Source organism: Ictalurus furcatus, chromosome 2 (genome assembly GCF_023375685.1).
Source record: "Ictalurus furcatus strain D&B chromosome 2, Billie_1.0, whole genome shotgun sequence".
Lineage (NCBI taxonomy): Eukaryota > Metazoa > Chordata > Actinopteri > Siluriformes > Ictaluridae > Ictalurus > Ictalurus furcatus.
In genome coordinates, this window is record NC_071256.1 from 24,677,427 (window position 1) to 24,695,465 (window position 18,039).

At 39.5% G+C, this 18,039-nt stretch overlaps 1 protein-coding gene across 1 annotated transcript; it reads right to left on the reverse strand.

Annotated features, from left to right (window-relative positions):
- Positions 1 to 6,982: 6,982 nt before the first annotated feature.
- LOC128599016 (WAP, Kazal, immunoglobulin, Kunitz and NTR domain-containing protein 2-like) lies at positions 6,983 to 10,679 on the reverse strand. The gene is made up of 2 exons (XM_053610336.1): positions 9,913 to 10,679; positions 6,983 to 8,832 (listed from the first exon to the last, which is right to left on the reverse strand). The coding sequence occupies exons 1-2, from the start codon at positions 10,108 to 10,110 to the stop codon at positions 7,321 to 7,323; spliced, it is 1,710 nt and encodes a 569-aa protein (XP_053466311.1). The 5' UTR covers positions 10,111 to 10,679; the 3' UTR covers positions 6,983 to 7,320.
- Between the last annotated feature and the right edge of the window lie 7,360 nt (positions 10,680 to 18,039).

Genomic DNA, 18,039 nt, shown 5'->3' on the forward strand with positions numbered 1-18,039 from the left:
TGAATGTGTGTGTAGAAGTAAATAAAGCTAATAAGCTTTAATTGTTGTACTTTTTAGGTGTCCCTGGCTGAAGCAGTTGAGAAACAGCAGGAGGCTGTGGAGACCACTGATCCGCTGGAAGTGGAGAAGTCTAACCTGAACGTACAGGTGGAGATACTGCAAGGAAGAGTGCAGAAAATGGGGAACGTGCTCCATGAGTCTTACAGGTGGTCTGCTGATGAAATGAATGTAAGTGAGAAAAGTCTTGCATTAAGCAGCTCCTTTTAGAAATATGAAGACATTTCATGTTTCTACTGCATGATGAGATTAATTTAACCAAAATTAAAAAATGTATTTTCAAGTTGCTAATACAACAGAAGTGGCTCATTGCAGATGTGAACATTAAGCACTCGAGTTTAAGCATCTTTTGCTCTGTGTGTGTGTTTTAGGAGATTCATATGAAGGAGGATGAGATGAAGAAGAGTGTGATGCAAACAGTGAAGTTACTGAAGGTAAGCTTTCCTTCTCATGAAACTACAACTGCTATTGTGAAATCTCTCTCTCTCTCTCTCTCTCTCTCTCTGTCTCTCACGCGTGCTCTGTGTGTGTGTGTGTGTGTGTGTGCTTGCTCACTCACATTTTTTAAAAGTGTCTGAACGTGTGTGTAGAAGTGAATAAATTTTCATTGTTGTACTTTTTAGGTCTCCCTGGCTGAAGCAGAGGAGAAACATCAGATGGCTGTGGAGACCATTAATCAGCTAGAGGTAGAGAAGTCTGACCTGAAGCACCAGGTGGAGTAACTGCAAGGAACAGTGCAGGACATGGGGAACGTGCTAACTGAGACTGAAAGGGAGTGTGACAAGTTAATTAACGTAAGTGAGAAAAGTCTTGCATTAAGCAGCTCCTTTAGAAATATGAGGACTTCTGAATGTTTCTGCTGCATGATGAGTTTAAATGAACCAAAATAAAAATGGTATTATCAAGTTGCTAGATTTTTTAAGTAATAGAAAGGGCCCCTTGCAGATGTGGTCTCTCTACCCTGCTGAGGCCAGTACACTCAGGTTGTAGGAGATGATTGACAGCATATTTGGGAAATACAGCCATCCATCCATCCACTTGGCAGCCACATATGTGCCCTTCCATTGAAGAGATCAAGTACTGATTATTCTCTGCATGTGACAACAATCTCTCATATTCTTCACATGTCTGAGCTGTGGGGTAGGGTGGCTAGACAGAAGCCCTTTCTCACAAATAACATCCAAGCCTTCATAAACCATCCAAAAACATGTGGCAAAATGTGTTATGATCTGAAGAGAACAATTCAAAAAGATATAATAATTCCATAATTCCAAGATATGTTTGGCACCAAAAATTGCACATCACTAAAAGAACACCACACCCATGGTGAAACATTGTGGTGGAAGTGTCATGATTTAGGGCTTCTTTTCTTCATCCAGAACTGGGGCGAGGAGGGAATTGTGAATAGCTACAGATACCAGTTGATTTTTTTTTTTTTGGCAAAACATTCAGCTGTCTGCTAGTAAACTGAATATGAAAAGGAATTTCACCTTTCAGTGACTGTGACCCAAAGCACACATCCAAATCAACAAAGGAATGACTTAACCAAAAGAAGATCAAAGATTTTTAATGACCTAGCCAGAGCCCAGATCTGAATCCAACTAAAAATCTTTATGTCCTGGCGAAATTCAATTCCATTGGCCCTTCTCTGTCATGGCCCCCTAATAATCCCCATATCTGAATTGGCTACATCACTCTCCTCTCCACTAATAGCTGGTGTGTGGTGGGCGTTCTGGTGCACTATGGCTGCCGTCGCATCATCCAGGTGGATGCTACACACTAGTGGTGGTTGAGGAGCTTACATCCCCCCCCCCACAACAAACCCCCCCCCCACCCCCCCGCTATGTAAAGCACTTTGAATTCCTAAACTCCTAAAAAAAACTTGATTTTCTTCACTTTATTTGTATACTTTGCAACTTTACATTGACAGTAAGAAAAGATCTGGCGTGATTTTTACCTTAGTGTTATTCTTTTTTTTCCCAAGAACCTGCAATTTTAACAGGGGTGTGTAGACCTTTTTATATCCACTGTAGAGAGTCCTACATTGCCATGACCTAAAAGGCTGTCATACAAGGAAGAAGCCCCTACTTCAAGACTGGCATAAAGCAAGTTTGCATGTGATCACTAACCTTTTGGAGGAGTGTTCTCTGGTCTGGTCAGATGAAAGAAATATTTATATATTTGTAGGCCATAGTAATCAGCACTATGTATGCAGGAAAAAGAATTAAGCTTTTAATTTGAAGAACACCATCCCAACTGTGAAGCTTGGGGGTGGCAGCATTATGTTGTGGGGCCATTTTACTGGAAAGGGGATTAGTACACTTCCGAAAATAGATGGCATCATGAGGAAGGACGATTATCTAAAAATACTGAAGCAAAACCTCAAGACATTATCCAGAAATTAAAACTTGATCCTAAGCATACCTTCAAAGTTGTAATAAAATGACTTAAATACAACACTGAAAGTATTGAAAATGCATTCTGACCTGAATCCCATAAAACATTTGTGGACTGAAAAAAAAAAAACCTGACTGACTGACAACAATCCTGGCTGAATTACACCAGTTCTGGCCAGAGGAATAGGAAAAATCCTGGCAAAGTTTTTTGAGAAGCTTGTCGAAGGCTACCCACAGATTCTGAGTCAAGTTCAAGTAATTAAAAGGCAATGCCACTAAATTCTACAAAGTGTATGTAATCTTTGAACCACTGAAAAACTTATATAGTAAATAAAAGCTGAAATATATCTGTCTCTTAGCTATTATTTTGAAATACCCTCTTATGGAAATAATTGACTTAACAAAATAATTGTTTGGTAACATTTGTGTGGAGTTTAATTTAGATGAATGCAAACATTTGACCTCAACTGTATATGTAAAGGTTACATGAAAATATAATCAAGTTCTAGATATACATAGTACAGGAAATGTTTTTTTGCAAATTGCACATGGTGTCATTATAAACGATGCTGCCATTGGTTGAGAAAATTTCACTCAACAAGTAGCAATCGTGGTGAAGGTGCATGTGATATTATGCACGTGGAAAGTTTGTGGAACCACAACCAAATCGTCACCAAACAGGTGTGCCATGCAAGTTTTCACAATGTGCGATCTGACTAATGATAAAGAAAGTAAGATATAAGTCAGATGTCACTTAAAAAGGGTTGCAGGAGGAGCTGAAAGCAGAAAGAACAATAGTTACATAGAGAACAATTAGCAATGAACTGCATCACAGTCATCTCCATTCCTAAACTCTATGCAAAACCCCTCAGTTAAAAAAAGAACTGTAATGATTGTAATGTTGGAGAAAGAAGTGTTGCACGTATGTTCCCAATAACACCATACCCACAGTGAAGTACAGAGGTGGGAGCATTATGACATGGCATTACATTGAAGGAAAAATGAATAGATTGAAATATCGTGACATATCAGAGAAGAATTTAATATTGTCGGCCAAGAAGCTGAACCAGACAACAAACCCCAATCATACGGCCAAAATGACTCAAGAAGCCATTGTATGGCCTAACCAACCACCTAACTTGAATGCCATTGAAAATGCATGGAGGATTATAAAATTGCAAGTCCACCAGAGGGACCCTCCTAACCTTGAGAATTTGGATGATTTGGCAAGAGGAATAGGTTAATTAAACCAAAATTCTATAAAAAGTTAACTATTTCTTACCATAGACCTCTTGACGCTATAATTGTCAGCAATGGCTTCACAACAAAGTAGTAACGTTGTTCATTTGTGTTGTCCAAATTCTTTGTGGATGGTCCCACATAGATAGTTTAAAGAGCCCCAAAAACAGGTTATGCCGAAGTCTCATGCTTTCTTCAGTGGATAATCTGCATTTTGCAGATTTGTACCTTCTGAAACTGCTGCTGAATCCATAAAAACTTTCCTGTGCTTATCCCAGGACTCTTATTCACAGTATGCTCATACAGACGATCCTTTAAACACACTTAGTAGTGTTTGTGTTTACTCTTCTACAACTGTACACTTTAATGAATTATAATCCCACTACCTGGTATAACCCAGAAGAGGACAGGTTCCCTGGTTTCTCTCAAGGTTTCTTCTTTCGGTCATCGCTGAGTTTTTCCTTGTCACTGTCGTCTCTGGCTTGCTCATTTGGGATCTAAATCTACATTTAGATTTCTGTAAAGCTGCTTTGTGACAATATATATTATTAAAAGTGTTATGCAAATGCACTTTATTGAATAATTCAATTCAATAAAAGTGTATTAGCTTAAAGCTTAAAAAAAATTTCAAGTCACCTCAGCGTCACTGCTGTGCTAAAAATCGCTGACCACCCAAATAATATTCTGGCCAGCAGTGTTCCAGTGGTGGTCCCTTTTCCTTGCTGGATAGGGTAGAATGGGTCTGACAATAGATGCAACAGATGGATTACAATTAGTGATTGTACATCTACAAAACCATGCAGTGTATTTGCATGTTGATTTTAGTTAACACTAAGTGTACAGTTGTACTATAATAATGGAGTTTATGGAGTACATGCACAGAAACTCCATTGTTATAGTACAACTGTACACAACTGTCTGATAATAATAATAAACTTTATTTTATAAAGCGCCTTTAAAAGCAGCTTCTCAAAGGGCTGTACACAAAATAAGCAGTACACAGAAAAATAAAACATATAAAAGTTAATAAGAACAACAACGTTAATAATAATAATAATAATAATAATAATAATAATAATAAAGATCCATGTATCATTTCTGTATAAGGGGGGCACAGTGACTTAGTGGTTAGCACGTTTGCCTTGGGTTGGGGGATTTCCTCTAGGTACTCCAGTTTCTTCCCCCAGTCCCCAGACACACATTGTAGGTTGATTGGCATCTCTAAATTGTCCATAGTGTCTGAATGGGTGTGTGTGTGTGTGTTCACACAATTGTGCTCTGCGATGGGTTGCCACCCCATCCATGGTGTCTCCCCTGGCCCCTGGCATAGGCTCCAAGCTCCCAGTTTACGATTGGTATGGAAAATGAATGGTTGTTTGTGTATTCCAGATACACAGATCACCCATAACATTAAAACCACTGACAGGTGACATGAATAACATTGATTATCTTGTTACAATGGCACCTATCAAGCGGTGGGATATATTAAGCAGAAAGCAAGTGAACAGTCTGTTCTCGAAGTAGGAAAAATGGGCAAGCATAAAGCTCTTAACTTTGACAAGGTCCAAATTGTGATAACTAGACAACCGGGTCAGAGCATCTACAAAACAGCAGGTCTTGTGGGCTGTTTGCGGTATGCTGGGTTAGTACTGGTCTGATGATTCACGTTTTCTTTTACATCATGTCGATGGCCGGCTGAATGTCTTGCTTACCTGGGGTAGAGATGGCACCAAGATGCACTATGGGAAGAAGGCAAGCTGGCAGAGGCAGTGTGATGCTCTGGGCAATGTTTTACTGGGAAACCTTGCGTTCTGGCATTCATGTGGATGTTACATTGACACGCATTACCTACCAAAACATTGTTGCAGACCAAGTACACCCCTTCATGGCAAGAGTATTCCATAATGGAAGTGGCCTCTTTCAGCAGGATAATGCGCCTTGCCACACTGCAAAAATTGCTCAGGAATGGTTTGAGGAACATGACAAAAGATTTCCACGTGTTGACTTTGCCTCCAAATGCCAGATGATATCGATAATAATGTGTATGTGTAGTGCTAGGGATCATAATGCAAAGAAGTTGATTAGGTGTAATTAATTCCTAAACTGAACATGACATATCAAATAAACTGGTAACTTGGTGTTAACATGACTTGTGTCTCTTTTTTATTTGCATTGTACTTTTGAAAAGGTTTGTAATTAGTGAAAATAAGTGAGCCAAGTGAGCCAGTGAACCTGAGCCTGACTGTTGTACTTGACACTTGTCAGCAACTTTAATGAATTCTCTCCCTCATACTCTCCCCCTTTCTCTTTCTTTCTCCCTCCTTTTCATTAGCCTCTTACAGGGTCATGGACCGGGGCCCCATTGGACAGCCCGAGGGAGCCATCAGAGGCCCACCTTGGGGAAAACAAGTATGTACTGGCCCTCTGTCTCACATCCAGCTCAAGTCAAGAGTTCAAAGAATGGACTTTAAACCAGAATGCAGTGTATGTGTATATGTGTGTGTACACATGTGTACAGAGAAGGTTCCCTACCAGCACAATGTCACGGCAGGGCTGGAGTCGGGCTGAGAAGATGAGAGGGTCAGGCAGCGGGGTGCTCGGCCAACAGAGCCCCGTTGCTCACATGAAAGGTCAGCAGGAGAGCAGAGAACCCCAGACCCAGACATAACACACGGATCAGACTGCCCCCCGTGTCCCCTGAGAACTCCACCTCACCCCCACCACCGTCCAGCTGGAATGTGCCTGCTCAAGTACAAGGGCCAGCATTGACTAACAGTGGAGGAAAGGAACAAGTAAACTAACATAAAATACGCCCCCCCACACACACACTCACAAAAACCACTAAGCTGAGGTATTCAATGTTTGTACTCCTTAGTGGTGTGAAGAAATGAAGGCGTTAAGAAAAAAAGTTAGGGATACATTTCTTTAATCATCATTCATTTAGTTGATTAATAGTTATCTCATGAATATATTGCCTGCCATACCTTTAGACAAAATACAAAAATTGTGAAGCATGTATAGGACTATGTAGTAATTCAGTTCATGGTAGGTATGAAAAGTTAAGTTCGTAAAATAAATAATAAGCATAAAATAAAATAAGGCTTAGATCAAGGTGGGGGCAAATATATTAAAATGTAAATACAAGGTGCAAAGACAAACTGGACAGGCCATTTATTGATTCAAACTGACATGGTGATAAATAGAAGGGATGAAGTTAGTCAGCAGATTTGAGCCCTTTTCATACTTGACTAAGTTAAAGGCCATGGGATTTAGCTTAAGTAATTGCCTATAAGGTGTTCTGTCATTAAAGTTCAGATTTAAGAGCACACACAATTTGTGTAACTAAAATATGAAAAGATTTTTTTTGGCAATTTTTACAAAATAAGTGCTTAAAAACAGTTACGTTCAAAGTAAATAAGTAACAATGATAATTTGTACATGGAGATAACTGTCTATGAATTAATTGTAGTTTTTCTTGTTTGAAAGCTTCAAACACTGGAATGGAACTGAAAGCTTTGATGTAATATGATAATGCTGGTGGCTCATTACAATGCCTAGAAAAAGGTTGGTGGGTACGGGTACATATGGTGTTTCAAAGAGTCCACTGCATTTCATTGTGAGCTTATTGCTATTGTGTGTTGCCAGTCTCCTTGAGAAAAGCACATGCCTTCTTGTTGATGACTTCGCGGAGCTTGCGTATGCGACGGCTGCTGGAGCCTCCCACAAAGCTGTCAGGCTGCAGTACTGCCATCCCATTGTGCACCTCCCCCATGATAATCAGCTGGCCCTCAGCATTAGTGATGTTGGGACATGGACAACTCCAGTCTATGTTGAGCAGTGTCACTTCCAAGGGCTCCTGTCCAAAGAACTTCAACCCCATCTTTTCATCCTTTAGGATCTCATCTACTGTAATGAGTGCATGGCCTGAATCTTGGTCTTCTGTCAGTTCTGTAATGCGACCCAAGATCACAAAGTCACTCTTGCAGAAGCTGGTAATCATCCTCTGTTTTGGCTTGCACAGCTTGCAGTTGTGGTTCTTGGGGAAGGGGCACATGTCCTCACAGGCCTCCTTACTTTCATAGTTGTTCTCATTGCCACCACAGCCACCATAGACAAAAGACTGGCACTTCTTGAGGAGATGATTGTATGCCCACCGTGGCTCATAAGATTTGCAGGGTCCCTGGACACTAGGGAGGGAGCAAGGGGCAGCTAGTTCAGCTCCACAGGATAGCATGCATGACTTGTACGTGTCAAAGTGGTTTCTGTTCTTGTTGCACTGGCTATAGGTGAAGGTGAAGCAGTTGTTCCTCTTGGCTTCATAGTACCAGCTGATGGTTTCCTCTCCACAGTCGCCCATATCAGGTGCTTTCAGACACTCCTCAGCAGGAAGACGTGTGGAATTCACTAAGCTCTCATTCATGGCTTGATCCTGACGTATGACAGACAGCACAAAGTGGGTCTGTATAGATCCACCCACGTTTTTAGCAGTGCAGGTATAAATACCCGCATCTTGGAGCTGAGCATTGTAGATGACAAGTTGAGCAATGTTAGTCACTACTATGTTACCTTGTACGTAGTTTGACCTCATGACTGTGTTCTCTTTTCCCTCTACCTGTTTCTCCCATGTGATCTCTGGTTTGGGTTTGCCAGTGACTTCACACAGGAAACTTGCTGTCTCACCCACAAACACAATGTTTTGCACTGGATTGCTGATCACTGTAGGAACCCGGATGTCCATAGGGGTAGTTTCCAGGTAAACAGTAGTAGGAAGCATAGTCGTCTCCTCAGGAGGAGGGCTGGTGTTGGGCCACAACAGGTGGAACCGGCAAGTAACTTCAGTAAGGGTGACACCCTTAGAACAGGCCTCTGCATCCATGTAGCACTTGTTGTAGTAGGTCATACCGTCTGAGGCACAGGTGAAACGAGGCTCCCGCTCACAGCGGTCACGACACTTGCACACAGGCTGCCCATCCCAGATGTCACACTCTGAACCCTGCTGGGTGCACATGAACTTGTCACAGGTGGCCTCTTTTGGCATTCCCACTGGTCCTTTATTTCCCTTCATGTCCCTATAGCGGGCAGCCACACAGCTCTTGCTTCCACACACATTTAAACAGCACTTCTCAAATGTCTCACAGTCCTAAGGGATGAGAAAAATAGCAAGAATGTCCATCAGCAAATGTTATAAGAATGTCATAGAAAAAAGATCATATATGTATAGAAAATGAAAAGACTAACTATTTTTAAGATTGGCTAATAAATAGAATGAACACTAAACCAGCAAATTTAATTAATTTGTTTATAGTTGGTAACTGACAAAATTCAGAAGAGAGACTGATTAGCAAGTTACAATATTTACACCAGAAGAGGAGTATTCAGTTAGTTATCAACATTTAGGAACATGCTGTAATTTAATATATGGATTGAATAAACATTAAACGTTAATCTATAATCTATATTAAAAATCTATTTCATTAACGTTTAAACAAATTACATAACATTACTCAGCTTATTACCGCTGAAGGTTTCTAACGTTATCTAATGCAGTAAATAATGTTAGTTTAGGGAACCTTAATGTAAAGCACTGACAAAAGCTTATTTCTATGGGTTTATGGAAAACAGAGTTCATCTACCTGTTGATCTACCACAAATTTATGAAGGAAGCAGTATGCAAGTATCCAGAAAAAAATAATGAAAACCTTGCTGGGGGAAAAACAAACAAACAAACAAACAAAAAACCCCAGAAACTATCACAGAAATTCTAATGGTTTCCACTACAAATACCATCACAAGCTATCAGCTAACCATTAAAACCATTACCATAACGATTATTGGTCCTTAATGGTATCCACTAGACATAACATGCCACCAATAGAAGGCAACAAATTACCAATAGAGACCTACAGGGACCATTACCGTTTCCATTAAAACCATTACAAATTCTATGAGGGTTTCTGGATTGTTTTGTGGGTTTTTTTTCAGCAGGGAAGGATGCAATTTACAAAATATTTGACACCACAGTCTAACGTACAGTGTAGATAATCTAGACTGAATTATGTGAAAGTATGGGAGTGAGACGCCTACATATACAAAACACTCAGAAAGTCAGATTTTGGTAGTGAGTGTAAATGAATAAATGTAAATGTAGTAGGACCGCACTCTGCAATTTAAAAACTACATACACTGAGCGCGGGGCGCGTGCCACCGAAACCATCCTCACCTGATCTGACTGGCACTCGCGCATGCAGGTACTCATAGCGTCCACCCAGAGATTCGGGTTCATCTCATTAGGACACATTCCGGCGTGAGAATACACCACCTTGGACACAGTCATTGCCCGGACCCGAAGATGCAAGCGCAAAACGCAGACGTGCCCAAGGAAAAACCAGATCCATCGGGGAAACAACATCCACCACATCTTCTAGTGTTCAGTTCAATAGAGCAAACCCTTTCCTGGAGTGAAACGCTTAGAGATGTCCTGCACTAACGATGCGATGGAAAAAGCTCGATATATAGTCACATATAGGTTTGCTCCGAGAGAACACGAACGTGTAGGTCCGTACAAAGATCTAGCGAAGTGGAGAGAGAAGTCGATGCACCACGCCACCTTTAATAGTCCTTGGAGATTAGGTAGCGGTGCATGAACCCTGTTGCTTAAGATCCAGCACAGGATTTAGAAAGGCAGTCTACAGATTCCAGCAAATGCCAGGCACCACTGAAGTTAATTTTGAAGTGACCTGAACTTAAAGCAGGATTTACACGTTGGATATAGTTGGAGTGGTACCCATATGACGCTCAGAAACATCTTTTAACCCTTTAATAGCCTTACATGTATTTGCACAAAGGAATTGATATAGATCTATCTATATATCTATACATATCTATCTATCTATCTATATCTATCTCTCTATCCATCTATATCTCTATATAGCTCTCTCTCTCTATATATATATATCTCTATCTCTCTATATCTCTGTCTATCTATCCATCCATCCATCTCTCTCTCTCACTTATATATATATATATATATATATATATATATATATATATATATATATATATATATATATATGACAGTATCTCACAAAAGTGAGTACACCCCTCACATTTTTGTAAATATTTGATTATACTTTTTAATGTGACAACACTGAAGAAATGACACTTTGCTACAATGTAAAGTAGTGAGTGTACAGCTTGTGTAACAGTGTAAATTTGCTGTCCCCTCAAAATAACTCAATGGTCTGAGCATATGATCTGAGCACTGACAGGCTGACCCCACACCCCTTCAACCTCTGCAGCAATGCTGGTAGCACTCATATGTCTATTTCCCAAAGAAAACCTCTGAATATGACGCTGAACACGTGCACTCAACTTCTTTGGTCGACCATGGCGAGGCCTGTTCTGACTGGAACCTGTCCTGTTAAACCGCTGTATGGTCTTGGCCACCGTGCTGCAGCTCAGTGTCAGGGTCTTGGCAATCTTCTTATAGCCTTTATGTAGAGCAACAATATTTTTTTCAGATCCTCAGAGTTTTCTTTGCCATGAGGTGCCATGTTGAACTTCCAGTGACCAGTATGAGGGAGTGTGAGAGCGATGACACCAAATTTAACACACCTGCTCCCCATTCACACCTGAGACCTTGTAACACTAACAAGTCACATGACACTGGGGAGGGAAAATGGCTAATTGGGCCCAATTTGGACATTTTCACTTAGGGGTGTACTCACTTTTGTTGCCAGCGGTTTAGACATTAATGGCTGTGTGTTGAGTTATTTTGAGGGGACAGCAAATTTACACTGTTACACAAGCTGTACACTCACTACTTTACATTGTAGCAAAGTGTCATTTCTTTAGTGTTGTCCCATGAAAAGATATAATCAAATATTTACAAAAATGTGATGGGTGTACTCACTTTTGTGAGATACTGTATATCTATCTATCTATCTATCTATCTATCCATTTATCTCTACACACACACACACACACACACACACACCTACCCACACATACACATATATATACACACCTACCCACACACACATGCATTATTGTGTGGTAAAAACATCTTCCCTCAAGAAGTATTATTACAAACTATTACTTTTTCAAGTATTAAAGTAAAAGCACAAGGTTTCACAGAAGCAAAAAAAGTCTCCCTCGACTCCAAGTAATGTGCAAAAACGTCAGCTAAGGCTAGTTAAGAACAGTTTTATTCCTAATCTCTCAAATGTTAGCTAGCATGATAACTCATCATCATAAATACAACGTATGAAGCAACATTTGGTCTCATTCTTACGGTTACTTCTGTTAAAGCTGAGATTATTAGAAATTTAGATCAACGCTTTGAAGCTGTTTGATGTTAAAACGTCACATTATGCATTTTGTATGAGATATTATTGTGATTATTATGTATGTATTGTTCTTTTTGATATGACCAAACATGTGGAAATGAACTTCAGGCTGTGAGCTCTGAGTATGGGGTCATCTGGTTAAAAGATACAGACAAAGGGGTATTAGGTCACATGAATTTGGTCTTTGCTCACTATTAGCTTTGACATTGAAGTGGTAAGTTGTGGCATACATGCCTAAGAAAAGAGCTAAAGAAATAGTTATTCATTTATTCATGAATGAATTCATCTTTAGCAACTGCTTTATCCTGGCCAGGGTGGACATTGGGAGTGAGGCAGGAACACACTTTGAATGGGATACCAATCCATGTACACATATACAGACACACTCATTCACACCTAGGAGGAATTGAGCAGTCAATACATACCTGCAGGTTTTAACTTGGGGGAAACGGACATGGACAGAAAATGCACAGAAGCTCCACACAGACAGTAAACTGAGCTCAGGCTTAAAACAGATCCTGGAGCTGTGAGGTATCCATGCTACCCCCTGCACAAACATGCCACCCAGAACAATTCTTATCTTAATTATAATCATACAATTTTCTTTTAAATATAAAGAAGAAATTAAGGCAATGCTAAGTAGATATACTTTCTACTTTTACCAATTTTTTTGGTGGGTCTTGCATTTCAGGCACAGACTTTTTCAGTATGAAGAGAGCATTTGTCTTAATCATCACAAAAGGAAACATTTTCAATTATTGAGGATACTATGCCCAGTGTAATATATGTAAAACCTGTCTGCTCTTCCCAGGCTCAGCACATGCTGGGTTACTGAGGCCCAGAGTCCCCTGTCCTTAACCTCTTTCAGAGACCCACTGTGTCTGTTCTCTGCACATGCACATACTTCCCTCAACACACAAACACAGCGAGAGAAAGAGGCAGTGAAAGGGCACTAGAGCTGAACATGCCACATTTCATTTACATTTCACATAATCATCAAAGATATCTGATCAACCAAAAACTAGTTTTAATCAATTTTCTTGTTTCTCTGAAAAATATACGGAAACATGGCTGATTTAATGATACAGATACCATGACACAGTAACAAATGCTCATAATATATTGCAGAGTTCTTCCACACTGTATACCATTGTACATAAATCTATCTAAAGCAATTGCAACTTTGTTTTCAATAGTGTGGCCCCTAAGCCTTAAGACCCTTGAACCCCTGGAAAGCAAAGAGCTAACATTCCTCACATAGCGCCTACACCATATTGAATGTGTGTTAGATATTGCTTCTGCAGGAGGAAAAGAAAGAGAGAGAGAGAGAGAGAGAGAGAGAGAGAGAGAGAGCTCACTACAAGTACTGTTTGCAGATGGACCTTGACTTTGACCATCATCGCAGCTCCACCACTAAGTATTGTTGTAGTCCCTTTCCTTGTTACCAGGTTACACTGTATGTCACCACAAAAACATTTGATCCACTCTTTCTTTATCTTTGGGAAAGCTGAAACAGCTTTCTCTCTCTCTCTCTCTCTCCTTAAATCAAATTATTTTCCTTCTACAAACCCTTCCAAATATACAGTATATACACTCACTGTCCACTTTATTAGGAACACCTGTACATTTATGCAGTCATTTAATCAACATCATGTGGCAGTAGCATAGTACAAAAAATCATGCAGATATAGGTCAGTAACTTAAGTTAATGTTCAAACAAACAAACAAACAAATAAATAAATAAATAAATAAATAAATAAATAAATGATTAAATGAATGTACTGGCACCCTGTCCAGGGTGTACCCAGCCTTGTGCTTGATGCTCCCTGGGATAGGCTCCAGGTTCCCTGTGACCCTGAAAAGGAGTAAGCGGTAGAAGATGGATGGATAAATTAATGTGCAGGTGTTGCTAATAAAGTGGACAGTGAGTGTATACATAGAAAGTAAATCATAACACTTACACTAAACACATTTTGGTGTTAGGATAAGATAAATTGGATTAGAGTTAAAACTCGATGCCCTATAGCAAGTGTCATATTCTTTAGATGATTAACTATTCTAGCTTTCTAAAGGGGATCTACTTGGTAGATTTCTGAAATAGAAACCCTCTGTTGTAAAGCTGACCCAAAGGGCCAAGCCAAATAACTTTTTAGGGTGCTAGATTGAGTGCCCTACATACCAAGTGATCACTCACCATAAACTGTGCAATCCATTGAAATTTGTTTAATGACCCTGTGTAATTAGTAATTATCATCAGATATGTTCCACTTCCACATATTAATTATGTTAAGCTTCATTAGTAACAATTCTTCACTCAGACTCTTGATAACAATGGCAGTGCAGATTACTGCAAACTTCTTGAATTGTCTCTTCTAGGAAAACCAAGAGACAGTCCAGTATGAAGAAATGTTTTAGACATTTAGAGAGAAAGCTAAAATTCAGTCACCTGCCTCCAGAATTTCTATAAAATGCATAAAAGTATGAAAGGAAGAAAATCTTACAAAATGGTATGAATTAAAATTCTTTTTAAAAGTTAGCAAATACCAACCACCTGCTGGAATAAAACAGTGTGTACTGTGTAAAACTCCTACACAATTAAAAGTAAAAGGCCCTGACCCAAAAATTTACTTGCGTGAAAGTCAAGCTAGTACAGAGTCAAAAACTTCAAAATTTAAACATATTCAAGTGTTCAAGTAAACATGAATATTGCTAACTGATCCAAAATGAACAGTTTTGAACAGAAATTGGTTTATTTACCTCTAACTTACCTGGGCTAACTTACCTCAATATGCATCTTAAGACTTAATGCCAAATTTTGATTTCGTTTTTATGAAGTAGGCAAAGAAGACATATCATCTTATAGGAATCATTAGTAAATCCAGGCAAGAGAATACCAGCTCAAAGACCAGTTAGCACAGTTGTGCAAAGTTTCATTTGGCAGTAATGCAAATTTGATTGGATGGCTGTAAATATGTCTTAAACACATCTTAGTAAGTGAGAACATGAAGCAACTGGGCAAGAAAAATCATCTCATGGCATTTTTAACAAGTATTTTGAAGGTAAAAATGAAAATTCAAGAAGTAGAAAATGTTTTTTCTCTTGTAAATTATCTTCTACAAATGCCGAGTTTCAATAATACTTGAGTAATATTTAACAGTAACATTTTTGTTCATTCAGGTCTGTGTAAACCCACAATATTGCCCTTTCTGGAATTTAATGAAAAATCAAGTGCAAAACAATAGATACGTTGCTTAATTTGAGAAAAAACTTATGATCTCATTAACTGTGTGAGATCATCTATTTACTGTTCAGTGAAATGTTTTAGGTCCCTTAAAATGGCAATTTTGCAATAGTTGACTTTATTCCAACACATGTTGGCAAAAGCTGCTAAAAGGCCAAGGAATGAATAGAGATGACTTGGCAGCCAAGCCAACTCAGACACAAGTAGCACTCTGGCCTAGTTGCTATATTCTGTCTAACATGGGAAGAATCAGCAGTAGACGCGGAAAGGCTTACAGTAGATAGAGCGGCCAGACGTGGGCCAGTGCATCCTGTTCCAGTGGGAAGTCCAGCTTTGCTTTAGGGAGAACCATGATAGGCAATAAGTTGACTTGGACCCACTCTCTCAGGCATATGAGCGGTCCACCTCACCATTGTACAATCTCAGCAGGTGAGTCGCTCTCATTGAGAATAGCAACAGTTGGACCCACCCAATGAGCTTCCATGAAAAGTGAAGATAGCCATTCGACCTTGTGCTGCCTTCATCATTGATTCATCTGACTTTCACAACATTGTCCGAGTGGACTAGCACATCATTTTAGGCCAGATGGACTGCTTGTTAGGTTCTGATCTCACACTGGAGGGAGCCACATGGCTCTTGTGCCCATAGATGCTGGACGTGCAGGGCTGTTGGGGCTGCAGCTTCCTTAAGTGCCTATACCATGCAAAAAAAGCCCCCAACAACATTGTACTTTTGAATCCAGTTGCAGGCTGATAACTAACTAACTCTAGTTCTTCCACACCAACCTTGGCAAATCGTGTCTTTATGGAGATCACTTTGTGCATAGGGGTATTGTCATGCTGGAACATGTTTTTGCCCCATAATTGCAGTAAAGGGAAATCTTAATGCTACAGCATACAAAGACATTCTAGACAATTCTGTTCTTACAACTTTCTGACAACAGTTTGGGGAAGGCTCATACATGATTGTGATGGATAGGTGTCAACATACTTTTGGCCATATAGTCTATCAGAAATCCTAGCAACCTCAGTACCACACGTAATGACCTGGCTGAATCTGACTAGTGAGTGCACGTTTGGTGTTGAGTGCAGAAATAGCTAAGATTCTTAATAAATAAAGCTTCACGCGATTAATTATGTGGCATAGGGAATTCCATAATGACAGCAAACAGCACAGTAAGGCTGGCGATGTTAACAAGGAAAACCAACACAGTGCTTGCAGGCAGGATAGAGTTCCTCAGCGTTCTCAAGAAATGGCGCTAGAATGTAAGGGGAATAAAAATGCACTCAATGTGCCCAAATGTAAGAGATGGAAGGAGACTGTCCACAGCTTTGGAGGACAGGATACCTGTATCTCTGACCTTAGTCTCAGTCTGTTGATTGAGTTGATATTGTACATGTGGTCCAACATGTGTACAATACAAGAAGAAAGGGAAATATGGCAAGGTGCACACTTTTGGACTAGGTGGACTATTAGAGGGAAAACTACACTCACCAGCCACTTAACAGCACAGGATACCTGTAGCCCTGTTCATTCATGCAGTTATCCAGTCAGCCAATCATGAGTCAGCAGCACAATGCATAAAATCATGTAGATCTATGTCAAGAGCATCAATTGATGTTTACATCACACATGGAAAATTTTTAACATGGTATGGTCATCAGTTCCAGACATGCTGGTTTGAATATTTAATAAATGGCTGATTTCCTGGGAGTTTACCCAGAATGCTGCAAAAACAAACAAACAAACAAAAAAAACATCAAGTGGAAAACCAGCCATTATGCCAACATTAACCGAAGCTCTTGACCTGTATGTGAACGATTTATGGATTGCACTGCTGCCACATGATTAACTGATTACATAATTGCTTGAATGAGCAGCTGTTCCTATTAAAATGGCCGGTGAGTGTAGACTACCTTCAGTGGTATTCTTAGCTTCTATAAGTTTCCCCACAAATTGCATATCTCTCTGTATTTAAGAATAGGTATAAATAATCATTTATTTTTATGAAATAAATAAACTGTCCATTCTTTTTTAGAAGAATTTTCCAAATTGCTTTTCAGTTTCCTGTGACTGACGATATATTCTATGAGATTGCTGGCACCCAAACTAAACCTAAAAATAACTTGCAGTTTAAATTTTGTCACCTGAACATGAAAATATCCATCTTTTCAGAACAGGAAATGTGTACAGCACCTCAAAGTGTCACTCTACTAAAGAGCAAGTATATGGTCCCTTCCGAAAGTATTGGAATAGCAAAGCTAATTTTATTGTTTTTGCTATACATTATAGAAGTCAGAGATCAAAAGATAGGAGATGATAGATCAGAATTTCAGCTTTCATTTCCTCATATTTACATCTGGATCTGTTAAACAACTTATAACATTGCACATGTTGTTTGAACTCACTTATTTCTTCAAGTGATCAAAAATATAGGAACATGTGACTGATTGCATGTCCTAATAAACCAGTTTAATAGCTCTAAATGTCTACTCTTGGTTTGAGCCCTAGGTTTTGCCTGTGAACATGGTATTGGTTGTTAAATAGTATAAACTAACATGAAGACCAGGGAGCTGTCTATGGGGGAAAAGCAATCTATTCTGAAACTGAGAAAGAGGAAAACCCAAATGTCTTCAATGTATAACAAAAACAATAGAACTGGCCTTTCTGTTTCAATACTTTCAGAGGGGACTGTATATTCATTTGAGTAAAGACAAGAAAATCCACAGAGGACACATATACAATATTAGACAGTGGG

Bases quoted from the DNA above. Each gene is read 5' to 3' on its own strand.
- LOC128599016 (XM_053610336.1), bottom strand. From the start codon at position 10,110: ATGTGGTGGATGTTGTTTCCCCGATGGATCTGGTTTTTCCTTGGGCAC. The intron at 8,833-9,912 runs GTGAGGATGGTT...CTCATCCCTTAG, and splicing joins GCGAGTGCCAGTCAGATCAG to GACTGTGAGACATTTGAGAA.